At 43.4% G+C, this 21,281-nt stretch overlaps 1 protein-coding gene across 2 annotated transcripts in view; it reads left to right on the top strand.

The window, feature by feature from the left end:
• The window catches only part of LOC138972874 (uncharacterized), a 56,468-nt gene that overhangs the window by 12,702 nt on the left and 22,485 nt on the right, over positions 1–21,281 (top strand). Inside the window, exon 3 of one of the 2 annotated variants that reach the window (XM_070345544.1) lies at positions 17,381–17,494. The exons of the other annotated variant lie outside the window; for it this stretch is intronic. Coding sequence (XP_070201645.1) covers positions 17,381–17,494 — 114 coding nt within the window. The remainder of the gene's footprint in view (positions 1–17,380; positions 17,495–21,281) is intronic. 2 annotated transcript variants of the gene reach the window in all.

The following is a 21,281-nucleotide window of genomic DNA, read 5'->3' as shown; positions in this document are numbered from 1 at the left end:
TCGACCATCAGTCCTCCCCTGACGACCACCTCGCTATGTCGATCAGTCCTCCCCTGACGACCACCTCGCTATGTCGACCATCAGTCCTCCCCTGACGACCACCTCGCTATGTCGACCATCAGTCCTCCCCGTTACCGCTGATTCACGGTATTTCCTTTTGATGTTTTACAGGGTGACTCCCTCATTCAAAAGTGTATAACTTCTAGAACCGTTTAGCAAATTACTTCATATGTTTGCTTCAGATTAGGGATGAACAGTTCCTACGGTATCCAGTTTGTTGGTCAAAGAGTCTGACGTTTATCCTGTTTGAAAAAATATGGTTCTCAATTTAGGGTCCGCCTCACTATTACAAGCATTGACATTATGTGGTGTTTCAGTTAATTTTAGTTCCCCAAATATTCTCATAGTTGGTCTGTTTTAAGTTCACGTTGTGCATTCATGACCATTCCACAAAGTTTCTGGTTTATATGTCAAACGTTCCGACGTGTATCTTCTCTCCAAACGTTTTCCAAACAACACTGAACACTTCCCGTCATGAAGATTGCCCTGAACCTGGTTGTAATAGATATGGCAATTGTTGTCTTCAATGTATGTGAAGTGAACGACAAATTGGAGAGGGAATATTCTATTGTAAAATTCACGTGACTGTGCAATCACTATTATGCTTATATGTGGTCATTTCTGCGAAAAGGGACATTCTTGACAAATTTATCGATTTTGAGTTTTGGATTTTATTTGACAGACTGTTATATTTAGAACGTGATGTGAGAATTTCAGACCTTCACATTTATTTTTCACGGAGTTATGACCCTTTTTTGGAGATACCCCAAAAATGACTTAAAATGGCCAAACTTTTAAAAACAAACTTTTGTCGGGAAATAGTAAGTTCAATCAACCGTTATTACTTGTATGGTTTTAGGTCAAAATAATGTTTTATTCCAGTGTGTGTGTGTCTGCGTGTCTCTGTGTGTGTGTGTCTGTGTGTGTGCTTCTTTGTTGGATAAAAACAGTGCCAAATAAAAGTCAGTTTCTGAAAAGGCAAAGTAAAGATTGTTTCCAATTACAATGTAAAGTCAAACTAACTTGTCTTTTCCACCGTTGCCGAATCTGTTACAAATCAGCGACAGGGCGACAGCGTAGCTAACTTCGTCACCCCCCTCTCCCCCCTCCAAAACAGCACATTCATTGGCATGTCAAAATATTGACACTGAGGGACAGAGAAAGCGGCAACAAAGTCATAATAACATGAGGTAACAAATGAGCACGAAGCTTCGACGGAACACACTAAATGCCCAATAAATAAGCCAGTTTCCGTTAAGATTGCTTCCAATTATTGACTAGTGTCAGACTTGTCTTTACCACCTTTACCGAATCGGTAACCAATCAGCGACACGGCTCACTTCTTCCCCCTCCCCCCTAAAAACAGCGTAATTGGCACTGCCACTGTGAGCGACAGCTATACACTGTAGTCGGTAGATGCGTCAAGTAATCGCAGGTGAGTATTGTTTTGCAGGCTTCAATGGTACTCGGTTCGAGGGCTTTCAACGGCAACGACTGTTTCGGCGTCTTGCAGGTTGAATGGACACATAATGTTTTAGCTGGTGAATGTACCCGACGTACATCATTGGTTTGGTTGCTTTCCCGAATGTTACAGTTTTACCTGTCGCCTGGACCACCGTTATTGGCTGCCCCAAAAGCATTTTACTTGTGTATTTCACTGCAACATTGTCCGCGTATGTCCCGTTTATCTGAAGACCAGTGACGTACTTGTCAAAGTGTACATTCGGGAGAAATTTCTGCAGATCACCTTTCTCCTGCCTTGACAACTTTTTTAAATAGGCGCAGAGCATGCCTCGAAGCTCTTGTGGCTCATGTACAGTTTGTTTTGTCATCTCCAGCTGGCTTTTTATGCTCCAAAAGAAACAATTTCCGTCGCTCGGGACATTTTCTCTGATTGTGAACCCTTGTTCAGTTAGTTTTGATGTGAACTCTTCCATTGTTTGTGCAATGTTCTGTCGATGCCTGCTTGCAGTGTCCAGGCTTTCTGAAAGTACACGTGATAAGTCGTCCATCGAACAAGATTCATCACCGATATTGTCACCCATGTCGCCTTGTCCGTGTCCTTCATCAGTTCGTGGCCGAGCAACGGTTCCTTCGTTGACGTTGTCACCTATGTTGCGGTGTTGGTTTGCAGCAACATCTGTTCCTGGCCGAGCAGCGGTTCCTTCGTTGACGTTGTCACCTATGTCGCGATGTCGGTTTGCAGCAACATCTGTTCCTGGCCGAGCAGCGGTTCCTTCGTTGACGTTGTCACCTATGTCGCGATGTCGGTTTGCAGCAACATCTGTTCCTGGCCGAGCAGCGGTTCCTTCGTTGACGTTGTCACCTATGTCGCGATGTCGGTTTGCAGCAACATCTGTTCCTGGCCGAGCAGCGGTTCCTTCGTTGACGTTGTCACCTATGTCGCGATGTCGGTTTGCAGCAACATCAGTTCGTGGCCGAGCAGAGGCTCCTTCGTTGACGTTGTCACCTATGTCGCGATGTCGGTTTGCAGCAACATCTGTTCCTGGCCGAGCAGCGGCTCCTTCCCCAGCTAGCAAGCTTTCGTCGGCCGACTGACGATTTCAGTCGGGTGACGTCGTCATATGTCGTGTGTCGACGTCCGTTGTAGCGCCGATATCGTTTTGACTGTGTAAAACTCGGCAAATGTACGTAATAAACCCCGACATCGGCCCGACGCAATGTTGCTGTCGATAAAAATATGCAGAGTTACGGGAGATAACAAATTTATTATCATTATTTTAACATTTGTTACGTCCCCTGTTCAAACATCGGGCCGTCAACGGCGTGACATGACCCTGCAAATGCGAAACTAAATTATTCATATTTGTTGACTTTTTCACATAGGAGTAGAATAATTAATTGTAAGTTTTGTTTGTATATTTGCAATCAAATACAGCATGAGCTCAAACCATGAGTTTTACATTTTAAAAATACGCCATCATATATACTTGAATTACTCAAATAGCTTTCCTTACGGTAAACAAGATGAACATGGCTGCTACTTTCCCGCGTGAGCGAATTTTATTTGTTTTCTTAGTTCAAGTTAATATCGAAAGAAGAGACATTCTTGCGAATGTTGAACAGCACATTGATGATATGTTATCCGAGACGAATGTCGCCTCGGGATCTCAATCTGAGTGCTGGTCCCAGTGCCACGTGGTGGCGGTGATAGTTCAATAGTTGTGTAGCCAGTCAGAGACTTGGCAGGGACAATCAGAGCCGCTGACGTCAACTCGAGGACAACCGACGGATGGAGCTAGTAAGTGATTTCGTTTTTTACATACTGCTGAATCTGTAGCTGTACGTGTGGTTTGCACTGTTACACTGGGGGGGGGGGGGGGTGTACATGCTGATGTATCTGTAGCTGTAGGTGTGTATTGCATTGTAACACGTGACTTGGGGGGGGGGGGGGTTGTACATACTGATCTATCTGTAGCTGGTGGTGTGTTTTGCACTGATGCACACTTGGGGGGGGGGGGGTGTACCTACTGCTGAATCTGTAGCTGTAGGTGTGTTTTGCACAGTAACACTGGGGGGGGGGGGGGGGGGTTGTACATACTGCTGAATCTGTAGCTGTAGGTGCATGTGTTTTGTACTGTTACACTTGGGGGGGGGGGTGGGGGGGTATACATACTGATGTATCTGGAGCTGTAGGTGTGTTATGTACTGTTACAGTAGGGGGGGAGGGGGGGGAGTTGAACATACTGCTGTATCTGTAGCTGTAGGTGTGTTGTGTACTGTTACAGTAGGGGGGAGAGGGGGTTGAACATACTGCTGTTTTTTTTAGCTGTAGGTGTGTTTTGCACACAGGGGTGGGGGGGGGGGGGGGGGTGGGGTTGGGGTTGTACATACTGCTGTATCTGTAGCTCTAGGTGTGTTTTGCACTCTACACGGGGGAAGGGGGTGGAGTGTTGTACATACTGCTGTATCTGTAGCTCTAGGTGTGTTTTGCACTCTACACAGGGGAAGGGGGTGGAGTGTTGTACATACTGCTGTATCTGAAGCTGTAGGTATGTTTTGTACTGTTACAGTGGTGGCAGCGGGGGGAGGGGGGGTGTACATAATTCTGAATCTGTAGCTCTACATGAGTTTTGTACTGTTACAGTGGAGGGGGGGGGGGGGGTTGTGGGTTGTACATACAGCTGTATGTGTGTTTTGCACTGTTACACTGGGGGGAGGTGGGGAGGGGGGGTTGTACACACTGCTGTATCTGTAGCAGTAGGTGCGATTTGTGCTGTTACAGTTGGGGGGGGGGGGGGGGTGTACATACTGCTGTAGCTGTAGGTGTTTTTTGACTCACATGCGAAGCAAAAGTGAGTCTATGTACTCACCCGAGTCGTCCGTCCCGGCGTCCGTCCGTCCGGAAAACTTTAACGTTGGATATTTCTTGGACACTATTAAGTCTATCAACACCTGATGTGGCCTGATGGTGTATGGTTACAAGATCTCAAAAAACATGTGCGGCAACTTGACCTCACTTCAAGTTCAAGGTCACAGGGGCCGTAATTGTTGTCTTAAGGGGGGACAGGGTAGGCAAGCACTTTTTTTTTCTTTTTGAAACAGCTTGCTGCTTGTTTGATTTTTGCAAGCAGAATAACCTAATTAAGGGAAACCATTTTAAATTTTGAGTGAAAAGCAATTTTTGGAGGTTTTATTCACCAAAATGTGAGAAAAACGTTATAAAATGTGCTTTTTTAAGTCACTTGAGAAAAAGTGACTCTATGTAATCGGTCAGTGTTAGTCTGTCCGGCCGGCCGTCCGTCCGGCTGGCCGTCCGGCCGGCCGGCCGTCCGTAGACACCACCTTAACGTTGGACTTTTCTCGGAAACTATCAAAGCGATCCGGCTCATATTTTGTTTAGTCGTGACCTCCACACTTTAACGATGGTTTCGTTGACCTTTGACCTTTTTCAAGGTCACAGGTCAGCGTCAAAGGAAAAATTAGACATTTTATATCTTTGACAAAGTTCATCGGATGTGATTGAAACTTTGTAGGATTATTCTTTACATCAAAGTATTTACATCTGTAGCCTTTTACGAACGTTATCAGAAAAACAAGGGAGATAACTAGCCTTTTCTGTTCGGCAACACACAACTTAACGTTGGGCTTTTCTCGGAAACTATAAAAGTGACCGGGCTCAAATTTTATGTGAACGTGACTCCCAGTGACCTCTACACTTTGACGTCTGCTTTGGTGACCTTTGACCTTTTTCAAGGTCACAGGTATGTCTTGAAGGAAAAAAATTGAAATATCATATCTCTGAAACTATTCATCGGATTTGATTCAAACTTTATAGGATTATTCTTTACATCAAATTATTTACATCTGTATTGTGTTGTGAATAGCAATTTCTTCCTGTCCATCTGATGCCTCATATAATATTCAGAACTGCGAAAGTGACTCGATCGAGCGTTTGCTCTTCTTGTTTAAAATGTTGCAGTTTGTGAACCAGTGCATGTTTTGATCCAATTTTTCTTCTTTGCAGCAATATGTGTGTGTTTAATAATTCTGTGTATCGAAAAGCATTTCTAAGCAATATATTATTTTAATTTAGCATTTTCAGTTACCGGTTCAGTTCTGATAAGAAAAATACATGAAATCATAACTGTCAGACTCATAAAAACCCAACCAATGCACTGAACTCTTATTCCATACACAGAACTGATGCTGTACAACTCATAAACAACATATACAAAAACTGAACAAATCCATCAAGCCTTTCAAAAGTTGCAACATTTTAATTGTAGCGTTTTGTCTGAAAATTAGATTCAGAGAAAACAGCATTTTAAAGATTTGAACCAGTACATAAAAAAACCAGTAGCACAGTGCAGACTGAATTCATATGTTTTTATCAGAATGACCACTTTACTATGTAGGGAAAAGGATTTGACAATCAAATTATCAGGATTTTTTTTATATACATGTACATCATATGAAAACAACCATCTTTGTTTGTACCGATATGAAAACATGAATCAGAACCAAACTGTCAGACTCATAAAAACCCAACCAATGCACTTAACTCTTATTCCATACACAAAACTGACGCTTTACAAATCATAAACAACATAAACAAAAATGAAACAAATCCATCAAGCCATTCAAAAGTTGCAACATTTTAATTACAGATGTTTGTCTGAAAATTACATTCAGAGAAAACAGCATTTGAAAGATTCCAACCAGTACCTCAAACTAGTAGCACAGTGCAGCCTGAATTGATATGTTTTTATAAGAATAACCACTTTACTATGATGGGGAAATGATTTGACGATCAAATTATCCAGACTTTTTAAAAAAAATCATTTGAAAACTCATCTATGTTAGTGCAGATATGAATCAAAACGAAACTGTCGGACTCATAAAAACACAAGGAATCCACTGTATTCTTATTCCATGCACAGAAATGGTGCTTCACAAATCATAAACAACATATACAAAATTGGAACAAATCCATCTTGCCATTCAAAAGTTACATTTTAATTACCACATTTTGTCTCAAATTACATGTAGAGAAAACAGCATGTAAAAGAGTCTCACTAGTACCCCGGTAAACTAGTACCACAGTAGAGCTTGAATTAATGGGGTGGTTTTTTTAAACCAGAATAACACTTTAACTATGAAGGGGAAATGATTTGATAATCAAATTATCAGATTTTTTTGATTTAAAAAAAATCATATGAAAACATTAAAAAAGTCAATTATCTGTGTTTGTGCTGATATGAAAATATTGATCAAAACCAAACTGTCAGATTCATAAAAACCCAACGGATGCACTGATTTCTTATTCCATTGCATAGAAATGATGCTTCACAAATCATCAACAACATTACATAATTATATATACACAAATGGAACAAAGCTATCAAGCCATTCAAAAGTTGCAACATTTTAATTACAATATTTCTGTGCTCAATCCTAACACTGCAGCAAATTTCTGTAAAGCTGAATGTCCCTTTCCATGTACCAACATGGTCATACACGGATTATTTAAAATGCAACTTTACCACCCGAAGCGTTGCAAACACCGGGAGAAGAGTAAACAACTGCAGACTTGAATGGACACTCATATGCACTCCAGATGCAGGGCCTGTGCAAATCCTTGGGCTGATGCATCACCTTCTTTCATAATCAGACTGCTATCAGACAAGCATTCAGTACAGGATATAGACCTTTCAGCAATAGATTGAGCTGATCAATGTTGACAAAAGCCCAACACATGTCAGTGGAGTGACGTTGCACAGTACCAGTATCCATATCTGCTTGTGATGGGTCAGAAGATGGCAAAGTATCTGTATCTTCTTATGGTTGGTCAGAAGATGGCAAAGCTGATGTTTCTGCTGTGGAAGAGGGTAGTTCCGGTTTAGCAAACTTTTCCATCAGGTCAATCTTTCTCCTCGCTGCCACCACAGGAGGACTGGCTCTCCCCTTGCTCCAACCTAATAAATACACAAACACTGATTTAATATTTGATACAACTGTCCATGGTTTTTGTTTGTAATAAGCTGCAAAATTTAAGACTCAATATAAACGTCAACAAGTGCTTGTACTTTATTTTGCAAATGACCATGTTACATGGGGTGTACCTCAACTTTTTGGCTAGGCCGGTAAATCAGAAATCCCAATCAGCCCCCAACCACTGAACCAGGCGGGTTTTCTTACAACCACCTCAGCGGCTCGTACCCACATATGTCGGTTGACGAACACACACACACACACAAAAGACATTCATTAATTGGCCCCTATCACAAAATTTACATGTCAAGTTTACTATGGGATTTGAGTAACCACACAATCACATACACACAGGAACTAATACTGAAACTAGCTGAATTATTTTCTTTCTTTCTTTCTTTCTTTTCATATTTTTCTTTTAAAATTAATTTATTTCATCACACTTGCTATGTATTTGCTTGTTTCTTGTCTGTTGTCTGTTTTGTGTGTGTGTGTTCTGTGTGTGTGTATACATTTTCAGATTTCCTAAACCTAGCACTGTTTGCAGGTGATCTTTATGCTTTTGATTCATGAGTTGCATCCCCAGTCCTTTAGTTTAACTCTTTTTTTTCTTTTCTTTGGTGAAGTAAATTGGATCTATTTTTTTATTCCTTAGTTAATGGAAAAGATTTGACAACAATATTGCTGTCAATGATAGGTTGGTCAGCCATGCTGGTGTAAACCAATCCTTTAGAATTAGAGAACGCTCTCTAGTAGGGTACTTATTTTCCTACGGTCAATGACCAGAAACAGAAACTGTGTCAGTCGTACATCGATCAGATGCTGCTTCTCAGTTTGACCCCAGACAAAGAATAATGATGACATGTTACACCATAGTAAGCTCTCAAGGACTGGCCAGCGAAGAACAATAAAATAGGGGTTGTGAAGACGATATCACAGAGATGATCGAGAGAGGGAGGGAGGGGGGGGGGGGTTGCGGCGGCGGCATGGTCAGTAAATTGGATCAAGAAACACGCAAAATACTTCAGACACAAACTGTTTATCATTTACCTGCAAACCCTAACACATTCTTACAACAACAACAACATAACAATGTGCAATAAATCACGTTGTCAAACAAACAAGATCGAAAAGAGAAAGAAGCAAAACCCACCTCGTCGAGTCAAGAATCTTAGAATGTCGTCTGCTTCAATACGATAATGTTGGTTCATTTCGGAGTGTTGTTATGTAGAGGTCACATGATTGTCGAGTCTCAGTGATTATTAAAAATAATGGTCGAAGTTAGCGGATCATGAAAAATGCGAGCTTCAGCGAGCTTTTTCATGACCGCGAACTGAGACCATTATTTTTAATAATCACTGAGACGAGGTGTGTAACCTCTTTATTCCTCCTTTCTTCAGTTATTCAAAGAAAACAGGAGTTTTTGTGCGAAAGTTTCATCGAATCCGACTCACTCAACCAGTCAACCTGCGCAGGCGATCGATTGATGCGCGGTTGTATAGTTCCGTGCAAATCATTCCATTCTGTTAACACTTCTTGTCAGTTTCCTTGTTTTGGACTAAAATCAAGTACACAGATATGCTGTTATTCTGCTGTGGCGGTAAAGGCAGGTATTGTGTGTTCTGTTTATGTTTTAGTATCGCTTAAGATAATGTTCTTGCGTCAAATGGGACTAGCAGACGAACTTTTGCACCCGTGTTCCAACGTTAATTACTGTATGAAGTTCAGTTTTCTGGGGAAAATAGTGTATGAAACCGCTTTATGTTGTTTAAATTGATGAGATGTGTGCATTTGGTTGCGTGTGATCTGTTTATAAAATGAAATATTGTTGAAAACTGACCGTCGGATTGCAGTCAGTGTTGTCGAAGAAACTGAGTTAAAAGAAGGGGAACTACTCTTGTCGCGAGAGTATGAGTTACTTGCCTTGGGAATTTGCTTGTGATGAACGGTTTGTGCACAGCAGATCTAGATTCAGAAAACAACCGAACTCATGGATTTTATATGGATATTCATGTGTTCAGGCCTGTAGTTGTTAATTTAAATGCGGTATGTTTGTATTGTTTGCTCCAGAGATGTATACTTCGTACGTATAGAGCGTCCGGAACTTTTCAGTCGCAAAAGTAGTACCGAAACGGAACAGCTTCTCAACCCATTGCACTATCGAGGATTCAGGCTGTTGCTGGCTCGTTATTTGTTTGGTTGCTGGGTCATTATCGAAAAATAACTAGCTCTACAAGTTTACAGAGGTAAAGAAGCAGAGGGGGGAATAATTCCTTCTACTGTTCGCTGCTGCTGGTTCATCTTTCTCTGATATTTCTTGCCACTATGCCGAACATTTCCAATGTTAGGGTTGTTCTCCGCAGCTCAAAACTTTGAAAAATGCTGCTGAATCGGTGAAAACGTCATGGATTTGTTGACACCGGGGGACTGATAAGTTGTCTACTGCGCTTGCGCCAAATGCCTTTGACCTACATATATTTGCATATATTAATTCCGGGGTTTCGGTTGGAACGGATTCTCTCTCTTTGTGCCTATGTCAACGGAAATTCCCCAACGGTGATCGTCATCTTGAAGAACGGAAATTTCCACACAGTTTGAACAGCGAAGGGTCATGTCATGTGCGCACATTTACCAGCACGGAGTATCCAAAGTTGACCATTTTTTCGATTTTTTTGATAAAACACAGAAAAAAACAACAAAACATCGGTTTGAAAATGGTTTTATTTACATGAATACATGTCTAAAATGACAAAAGCAGATTATTGAATGCATTCCAGGATGTTCAAAGGTGTGAAAAATGCAACAACCCCAAAAAGGTGTATGAGACAAAAAATAACTCATTTTGCCTACCCGGTCTGCCCTTAAAAACGACAATTTTTCACATTTTCGCTTTTTTTCTGAAGTTATCGAGAATGGCAACCTTGGCTATGTATGCTATACAGGGCGATGTAAGCCCTATCTTTGGACACCAGTTTGGTTGACCTTGCTTTAAGGTCAAGGTCGCAAGGGTCCTTTAAAGTTGGATTGTATACATATTTTGAAGTGACCTTGACCCTGAACTATGGAAGATAACTGTTTCAAACTTAACAATTATGTGGGGCACATGTTATGCTTTCATCATGAGACACATTTGGTCACATATGATCAAGCTCAAGGTCACTTTGACCCTTATGAAATGTGACCAAAATAAGGTAGTGAACCACTAAAAGTGACCATATCTCATGGTAGAAAGAGCCAATAAGCACCATTGTACTTCCTATGTCTTGAATTAACAGCTTTGTGTTGCATGACCTTGGATGACCTTGACATGGGGTCAAGGTCACATGTATTTTGGTAGGAAAAATGTGTAAAGCAGTTCTGAGTGTATGATGTCATTGCTAGGTTTAGTTATTTGACCTTGAAGGTCAAGGTCATGTAAAGGTCAAGGTCAAGCATGTGAGTCGTATGGGCTTTGCCCTTCTTGTTGCACTGTTACAGGTTGGGGGAGAGGGGGGGGTGTACATACTGCTGAATCTGTAGCTGTAATTAGTGTGTTTTGCACTGTTACATTGGGGGTGGGGGGGGGGGGGTATACATACTGCTGTATCTGTAGCTGTAGGTGTGTTTTGTACTGTTACTTAGGAGAAGGGGGTGTACATACTGCTGAAGCTGTAGCTGTAAGTAATTTTTGCACTGTTACACTTGGGGGGGGGGGGGGGGGGTTGTACATACCGTGCTGAATCTGCATGTTGCTGTAGGTGTGTTTTATACTGTAATACTGAGGGGGGGGGGGGGGTTGTACATACGGCTGTAGCTGTAGGTGTGTTTTGTACTGTTACAGTGAGGGCGGTAGAGGCGGGGGTGGGGGGGGGGGGTTCTACATACTGCTGTATCTGTAGCTGGTGATGTGTTTTGCACTGTTACACTGGGGGGGGGGGGGGTTGTACATACTGCTGTATTTGTATCTGTAGGTTTGTTTTCCACTTTAACACTGGGGGAGGGGGGTTGTACTGCTGTAGCTGTAGCTGTAAGTGGATTTTGCACTGTTACACTTGGGGCAGGGGGGGGGGGGGGGTGTACATACTGCCGGATCTGTAGCTGCACCCAGCCAGCAAGACATTAGCGGCCGATAATCGGCCGAACACCCTTCAAAAAATCGGGGCGGTGACGTCAAAAGAGACGACGCGGGTGTTGGCCCGACTAACTTTTGCAAAGAGGCAACGATGCGGCCGACAGGCGGCCGAACACCTGTGCTAAGGCGGCACGCACCCGGTCCGATGTTAATCGGCCCGATGGCTTGTTGGACCTGCGGCCCGACACCTTATGCCAACATCGTCCCGATGTCTTCCCGCTGAAATCGATATCTTCCCGATGTCGGCATAAGGTGTCGGGCAGCAGGTCCAACAAGTCATCGGGCCGATTAACATCGGACCGGATGCGTGCCGCCATAGCACAGGTGTTCGGCCGCCTGTCGGCCGCCTCGTTGCCTCTTTGCAAAAGTTAGTCGGGCCAACACCCGCGTCGTCTCTTTTGACGTCACCGGCCCGACTTTTTGAAGGGTGTTCGGCCGACTATCGGCCGCTAATGTCTTGCTGGCTGGGTCGTTGACGTCGTCACCTATGTCGCGATGTCGGTGGTCGTCGTCAGTACATGGTTGAACAGCGGTTTCTGCTGCAGATCTCTGATGATGTCGTGAACAAGTGTTGGCTCTGGTAGGTTCAAGAAAAGAAACCACCTTCGGCTCCACAGCATACATCGGCAGAAAGGGGCTAATGGGCGATGCTTCCATGTGTGTTGGGGATATCGCCTTGAAAAAATGGAAGGACCGGGTGTTCTGAATGGTTCGTGGTGCCTGATCACCCCACAGGCCTGAAGACAGTTCGTTTCTGACGGAGGCAACAGCAGCTGAATCAACGTACAGGACGTTGACGTAGGCATCTTTTGCAACGCATGCAAAGTCTTGTGGCGTATTGACAACAACCCGATTCTGCCGAACTCTGCGCCATACTGCACGCTTGACTGTGCCGCCAACCCCGTCCACGGGTCCCTTTCCGTGGGATGTTGCGAAGAAACTCCAATCGGCCGATTCAATCAATGAGTCTTATATCGCGCATATTCCGTGGGTACAGTTCTAGGCGCTCTGCAGTGATGCCGTGTGAGATGAAATTTTATACGGCCAGTAGATTGCAGCCATTTCATCGTGCAAGACTTTTGAGTTGGTCATTGTGGACAATGTATAACAGTTCTTAAATTGACCTCCAGCGCCATCAGAAAAGAAGTGTACCTTTCGTACGTTCGTGCCCGATGTGACAACATCATGGAGAATTGCTCTGTTAAAAGCAGCCACCGTGAATTTGTCATGGTGAAGCTCATCACTGATCACAGCATAATTATGAATGGCTGCCTTCCGTAGATGTAATGACAGCGGTAAACACAGTGGTTGCATTTGGGTCCCAGTGGGCCGACATGATCTCGTTTTGTTGCTGAAGTTGAAAGTTTTCTGAGAAATCCTCGTGCAAGATAATTTCACCTGCTTCAAGTTTCTGCCTCAGTTCTTTCTTTTGCATCAGTTGCGTCTTGGCGATAAAACTGTGAGTTCGGAAAGCCAGCAGCTGCTTGGTGAACTCTTGTTTTGCTTGCTCCACTGTCATTTCCACTTGTTTTTTTTGTTTTGTTTTCTCATTCCATTGGAAGCAGGTGACAGTTCCTTCTGAGTTCAGAAACAATTGTGATGTCAAATTTTGTCCTATGTCACAACACGTATCACACTTGCCAAGATTGCATGGTACACTATCTGGGTCGCACACAGTCATTCGTACAAGGCCTTTGTAGTCTGGAATATCTGGAATGACTTGTTTGAGTCCATCACACAACATTGCAAAATTCTCGTGATATTTGCAGCAACAAACATTGTGATCTTTGTCGCTTACGGGTAGAATGTGAGACGGGCGGAGTTTTGCGAAGGTAGATTTGCCCATTTTAATTTCAGGATGATCCTTCTTGAATTGCTGGTGCGCTTCAGCAATGTTGCAAAGCATGATTTTCTTCTGCATCTTTTTCTTTGTTCCATTTTCTACCACAGTCACACAATCTTTGCGTCCAGGTAACTGCCACGACACTGTGTCACTGCAATAAAAGTCAATAGCAATATTCTGGTCGTTGGTGAACGGCGTTTTTCGTTTTTCACTCACTGTGTGCGCCTGAAACTCCTTTGCAAGTGACCTCACAACAGCAGTCTTCTTACGGGGGCTGATGGGCAATGATCTTTTCACCCTCTTCAACGCCTTTGCAAACGACTGTTTTGACTTGAAAGCTTTGTTCGGCGAAATTGGCACGGGAAGAACGCGCATCGCTTTGGCTTTCATGCGTGAACAATACTTCCTTAGTGCGCCATTGGCATTGTATGTTTTTCTTTTCTCTGCAGTCATCTTTGCTCGTTGTTCTTTGTGTTTTTGATTATTGTCCTCTCTCGCCTGTTGTTTTTTCGTTTCTGACATTCTTTGTCTGTAACGGCATGTACGATCGGCCGAAGTTTGTTTTGGCCGCATTTTGCAGTCTATCATGGATGGCCGCTAACGAAAGAATGGCGGTTACATCAAAATGATGTTGGTATCACCCTTGACAACCACATAATGTGTTTGGGTTGCTTCACATTTTTAGTAATCTGCATTCCCCACAATTATTGATAAAACAAGAACTTCCTACGAGGTAGGAAAAACACCCCCGTCAAAGGGAAATAACCTTCTCAGTTGGTGGCAGTGACTGAGTGAGAATGGTTATTTCCCTTTGACCATGAAGATGTCCCTGTATAAGTCCTTGTATAATTTTAATCCACCAATAACTCCCTAACCGTGTGTTTGACTGGTCCCAATTTTTGTTTGGACCGTCTCAGGAATGTATAGAAGCTGTTCACCAAGTTTGGTGACGATCGGTCCGTTCATTCTTGAGATCTATTGTATATGCGAACACAAACACACAAACACACAAACACCCAAACAAACACATCGAGCGAAACCTATACACACCCCTATACTGGGGGTGTAAAAACCTATACACACCCCTATACCGGGGGGTGTAAAAACAACATTCCACCAGGCACATATTATTGTCTAGACTAACGCATCATATATTTTTTTCATCGATGACGTCATCAGCATGTCATGACATGTCTCAGTCTAAGAATAGGTCTAAATTAATCAGCTGACTGATTTCTGAAGAAGCACGCGCAAAGACATGGAGACAAAAGGAAGGCAAATACCGCTATAACACATCAAAAAGTGCCTCGTCCGTGACACAATTAAGTCAGCAACTGTATGTCTGGCAAATTAAATAAAAGCGACAAATAGTGCCTTTCGAAAAGCTTGAAGATAATCTCAAGTAAAATTTCTGTATAAAACGAAATGCAATCAGTACATGAATTTTTGTATCCAAAATGTCACGGACGAGGCCATTTAGGTGGGTGAGTTGCATTCTTTAATATTTTGGCTACAAAGAGTTTCAACAACTGCCGAATTATATCACAGTATACATCAATGTCAGTCTCATGTGATATGATGATTACTGAAATTACAAAAAAAATTGGATCGTACTGAACCCGAATATAAAAAAGTGACCAAAAACGTCACTTCATGCACAGTGAAATCCTCTTAAACAATATGACTGCTAAACAAAGGACATAACTCAGTGAGGAAAATAAATTATTGATTATGAACATATGAACATTCTACAACAAAGCCAGCGTACCGAAATAAATAAATTTGTGTTTTAATTTCAAGCGTTGAGAGAGCTAATTTTTTGGACATGCCCAGCACATAAACACAAATATAACTGTATTGTTCCCCCCCCCCCCCTTTTTTAAGTACTGACAAATTGTAATGCCTTTACCTATTGAGCAAAGTCCCAAGGGTAAACCATGCTGATTTCCTTGGAACTGGAACCGGCTGGACATTGCTGTTTCCCCATTCTGTCGAACACCTGCTTTGTGGCCAGGCACTTCTGTCTTTTGTTGTTGCACTGTCCGGTGAATTGCTGGACTTGTTTGCTGTTCCACGCCAGCAAACTGAGAGAAAGAGAGTAACATTGGTTAAATAAAAAAAAAGAGGAGTTTAAAAACATACACGTACACACATACAACCATCATCATCATCATCATCATCAAAATCATCATCGTCATTATCATCTCTCTTCCTCTCTCTATCTACCTCTCTATCTACCTCTCTCTCTCTCTCTCTCTCTCTCTCTCTCTCTCTCTCTCTCTCTCTCACACACACACACACACACACACACACACACACACACACACACACACACACATACAGAAACACTCACACAACAAACCCAAACACACACACACACACACACACACAAGCTGCGCGCGCACACACACACACACACACACACACACACACACACACACACACACTGCAGTCTATAATGGTAACTTACCTGAAATTGTAGCCTGTCATAGATCTAAGTGGAGACAGCAAACGGTGAGAGCAACAGGTTCTCATTTACGATGTCCGGGCATTCAAATGATCAGGAAGAGGAAGACCTTGCTTCGCAAGAGGCCTATGCTCTTGGAAAACTCTTTAACCGATTAGTAGTGTGCGTTGTCATCATGAACGTTTACAACACCATCGTGATCAAAGTATCTGCTTCGACTTCGGAGTCACAAATGTCCGGGCGAAGTGCAACATAATTATTCTGAATCAACAGCATTGACCTCGTCAACAAAATCGTTGTCTTATCCCAAAGTGACTTCTGTCAGCAGAACATTCTGTGTTCAACTGAGAAGACTGACTTGCCCTTCCACTATCAGAATTCAAAGCTGCAAAGAACAGAATGCCGCAGTCCGTAACCACTGATCTAAATATCAGTAACTTTAGCAAGGGAAGCAACTAAAGATGAAAACGGGGAGTAACTGTTCTTCATCGGGCAACTGCGTTTGTCGTCAGCTTTTTCGTACAGTGTCTACGGTCGCGTGAAAGTCAGATCTACCTGAACTATGCGTATAGATCCGTCTAGTGAAATGTAGCTGTGTGATGATTTGGCTACATCACTTTGCTGAATGTGCTTCCAGATGACAGTTTATATTAAGCTTACTGTCAAACATTAAAACAAAAATAGGTAAGTTGTTTTAACTTGACCAAAATTAGCGACGAAAAAATGTTTCTCGAAGCACAACAAAACACTCTGTCGCCATTTTCGGCATCATCGCAGTCAACTTGTCATCGGTTCGATGTGTTTTTCCTGAGGAGGAATAAACATAAACATTTTTAGAAGTTTGTAATGTTGATCCCAAGACTATTTTCCATTACTTTAAAATTGCTGTTCATTGTACTAGATCGCTGATAATTCATTGAACATTTTAGAAATTCAATTTGAAGTGGGCATCAGTTAGCACAGCAAAGTTTGTTTACATTTTGCTCTAACTTTGACCCCGCGTTTCTCCAATCAGAGGCTTAGATCAACAATGTCCCTTTTCGCAGAAATGGCCACATATAATGCATTCCGTGTTTAGATTTCTTCAGTTCCGAAGAACAGAGTATACATGTACAACACAAAATTTGTGACCAGGGCTGAAATGCACGAAACGAAATTGGGTGCCTCCCAAATGGATGGTACGCAGCTGTAGTGTTGTTGGGATTGGATTGGTCACCGATGAGATTTGTGCGTGGATCGAACCAATCAAAACCCACACACATCGTAGGGTGGCACACAGTTTCGCTTCGTGCAACCCAGCCCTGCACTACAGTCCCGATCAACACTCGGAAGACCGCATGTAAGGAAGAAAACCCTTAACATAGCAAAAATGGTTGAGTTAAATGATAAGGTTCAAAATAAAAACAGTAATCATGAGGAAGGTACACGGTTTTGTCTCTTTCAGTCAGTAAATGTAACAAGAATGGCCAGTGTAAACATGGAACTTGTCACATCAACGAAAACAAAGATACTATTTGTGATTGTACCGGAACAGGCTTCGTTGGAAGATTTTGTGAAAGTAAGTCTCTTTCTCTCTCTTTCTTTGTGAGCTTGTACATTACTTCCTGTGACTGTTTGTTTGCACGTTTGTTGTTGATAAAATGTACCCGCTGCATTTTTACTTATGAACAGGCAAGCTTATTTATAACAATAGCAGTCAAGACCCGGGTGTGCCCTGGTGTTAGCAGAGCCTTGAGTCAATTGTGCCAACATTCATAAGGATTTTTGTTTCACGTATATTCATTATTAAAGCCACACTCAACCTCCCGTAAACCATCTGTTTCTGATCCTTGAGCGTCCCGAGCTTTTTACAGACAGTGACGCTTACGGCTCGGGAGCATCCGTGCTGCTTTCCGTTGAAAGTGAGACATTTTCAAACAATTTATTTTGTGCGGTTAGAAAAGGATATACTGTAAAACAAATCGGAAGCCTCGTTTTGGCCTAACTTTTAAAATCTAAATAATAAATTGACAGCATGGGAGACAAACATTCCTAAATCATGAAATGATTCTTTTTTCATCAATACAAGATCAGAACAATTCGAATTTTTGAAAGTTTGAAAAAACGGGAGCCCGGAAGCAAGTCGTGTTTGCCCATGAAGCAGACGAATGTTGTGCATATCGCCAGTTCCTTTTAACGGCCAACCGCCACCGCTCAGTTTGTTCCACACGCAGTCGTTTGTTGCATTTGAGATTTAGAAGTACACAATAACGTGCTATTGCAGAAACAGCGAGTCGCATTGAAATCACAAACTGACTAGTTAATTCATCACGTATGTGAAAAAGGGAAAGTAGGTCACACGGGTCCAAGATCACTCAGGGGTTGAATAAATCACGAGAACTGGTGTGTGGTTTACACATGCTAAATAGCCATTAAACTAACTGTGTCATTTAATGCAGTTAAATGCTTGTGCAAGTGTGTTCCATTAGGCCCCGTTCACACAGCGATGCGTCCTTACCACGACCATGCCGATCACGCCGATCTGAAAAAGTTATAAAATCGGGGCATATCGCCGTCAAAATCCAGCACCTGGAACTATTACCCTAGTCATATAATGTAGACGCGCTTCTGCTACGACAGAAACGTGTCCGAGAGCGTCACCAATCGTGGGTCAAACGTGGTAGGATCTACATGAGCGTGGTTTGGTCGGGGTGGGATCTGCTAGGTCGGAAACCTTTCACGCTCTCCCCACGCTTATGTTGAATTGCACAAAACAAGCGTAGTCGTGTACAGTCGTGATGTAGTCAGGGTTCGAAACTAGCGGGGGCGGGGGGCGGAACGCCCCAGAGTTTTGTGTTCCGCCCCAATTATTGCCGAAGCTTGGGGCCCACTCTGCCCCAGGATAAATTCCAACAATGACAAACCGAAATTTCTAATGCCAGAGCCAATCACTAAAAATCGCCAGTCATAGTCGTCACTGAAATTTGCGTTACGATCAATGCCGCAGTCAAGAAAAAAAAAACCCATTGAAATCGTCGAAGGACAATGCTGCAAGGGAAATAACTCCCAAATTGCGCTCTTTAGCGTGAGAGATAAGTATCGCCTTCAAATGCCAAACGCCAAATGTGGCGACACATCCCTGGTGTAAAAAGACCTGGAAATGAAGATGAAGAACAGGGTGGAGAGAAACGAAAAAAGGAGACTGATGCAGCCAAAAGCGCGAAGCTCTGTCGTAATTTCAATGTCAAATGGTTGAAAGAATTACCCTGGCTTCAGTACGATGAAGAAAAACAAACAATGCATTGCCGCACGTGAATAATGAGAGTGGGCCCCAGATTTTTGTTTTCCGCCCCAGCAATTTCCATCTCTGGGGCCAGTGTGGCCCCAGGCCAAATAAGTTAGTGTCGACCCCTGGTAGTGGTGTTTTTTTGTGGCATGTGCTGGATTTTGACGGCGAGCCCCAACTTGAACACTTTTTCAGATCGGAGTGATCGGCATGGTCGTCGTAAAAACGTAGAGCTATGTGACGGGGGCCACACACAAAACTACATCACGACTGAACTGCGCCAGACCCGGCTACGCTTGTTTTGTGCAGTTCAAAATAAGCGAAGGGAGAGCGTGCAAATTTCGCGATCTAGCAGATCCCAACCCGACCAACCCACGCTCATGGAGATCCCCCCACGTTTGTCCCACGATGGGCCACGCTCTCCAACAATTTTACAACGGAGTCGAAGCAGCGTCTCCGTGTGAACGGGGTATTAGTTAGGTTAGGAATAGCTTATTTCGTGAAACATTTAGTATGACAAAAAACAGACAAATATGTCAGAAAAGTCCAAAACAAACTTTCAAGAAATGAGTTATGTCACTTACTGATTCGAATACTTAAAACTTTAACACATTCTAATCTCTCTATGTCTGCATAATCCAAATTCCTCCTAACGTGGTTTACATGGTATTGACTTACTTGACTTATTCCTGTAGACTCCCTGTGGAGCATAGGGCCGCAACAACTCCTCGCCAACGCACCCGGTTCTGGGCAGCTCCTTTCAGTCGGGGCCATGTCGTGCCAGCTGCCTTTGCCTCACTTTCTATTGATCTTTTCCAGGTCTGCTTTGGCCGCCCAACTTTTCTCTTTCCCTGTGGGTTCCAATCCAGGGCCTGTCTGGTAATGTTGTCGTTTGGCTTCCGTAGGGTGTGTCCAATCCATCCCCACTTTCGCTTCTTGACATCCTGGCCGATGGGCTTCTGGTTGGTTCGCTTCCCCAGGTCGGCGTTCGAAATCTTCTCCGGCCATCTGATGTTGAGGATGTGCCGCAGGCACCTGTTGACGAAAGTCTGGAGCTTCCCTGTGATGGTGTTGGTCACTCTCCAGGTCTCTGATCCATACAAGAGGACTGCCTTCACATTGGTGTTAAAGATTCTGATCTTACTCCGGAGGGACAGTGCTTTGGAGTTCCAGATGGGTCGCAGGGTGTTAAAAGCGTGTCTGGCCTTGTTGATACGACTCTTGACATCATCATCTGCCCCGCCGTCCGTACTAATTACGCTCCCGAGGTACGTGAAGTGGTCTGTCTCCTTGAGGGTCTCTCCCTGCAGCTGGATAGGAAGGTTCTGCTTGTTGTTAATCTTCATCACCTCAGTCTTCTGTCTGTTGATCTTCAGGCCTGTTTTTTCAGCTTCTTCACGGAGTCTTGTCAGCTTTGCTCGCGCGTGTTGCTGTTTGTGGGAGAGGAGGCCAACATCGTCTGCAAAGTCAAGGTCTTCGAGCTGTTTGGCGAAAGTCCACTGGATGCCCGTGTTGCTGTCCATGGTTGTCCTTCTCATGATCCAGTCAATGACCATCAGGAAGATGGTCGGCGACAGCATACAGCCTTGTCTCACCCCTGTCTTCACTACAAATGGGCTGGTCAGCTTGCCATTATGGATGACTTGGCAGGTTGAGTCCTCATATAGATGTTGGATGATGTTGATGAACTTCTGTGGAATACCGTAGTGGTGCATCAGCCTCCAGATGGTCTCCCTGTCCACACTGTCGAAAGCCTTTTCAAAATCCACAAAGGTCATGTACAGGGGTGACTGCCATTCCATGGACTGTTCGACGATGATGCGCAGGGTAGCTATGTGATCAGTACATGACCTGTCTCGGCGAAACCCTGCTTGCTCCGATCTCAGTCTCTTGTCCAAGGCCTCCTTCAGTCTGTCCAGCATGACTCTGGTCAGGACCTTGCTTGGAATAGATAGGAGCATTATTCCTCGCCAATTACCACACTGAGAAAGGTCTCCCTTCTTGGGTAGGTTGACCAGGTATCATAGCTTCCAGTCCGCCGGAATTTCTTCCTGTTCCCATATCTTGTGTAGGAGGGGCT

This window comes from Littorina saxatilis, linkage group LG8 (genome assembly GCF_037325665.1).
Source record: "Littorina saxatilis isolate snail1 linkage group LG8, US_GU_Lsax_2.0, whole genome shotgun sequence".
NCBI lineage: Eukaryota > Metazoa > Mollusca > Gastropoda > Littorinimorpha > Littorinidae > Littorina > Littorina saxatilis.
The sequence above is the reverse complement of the archived record's forward strand: the minus strand, read 5'-3'. Positions and strand labels throughout refer to the sequence as shown.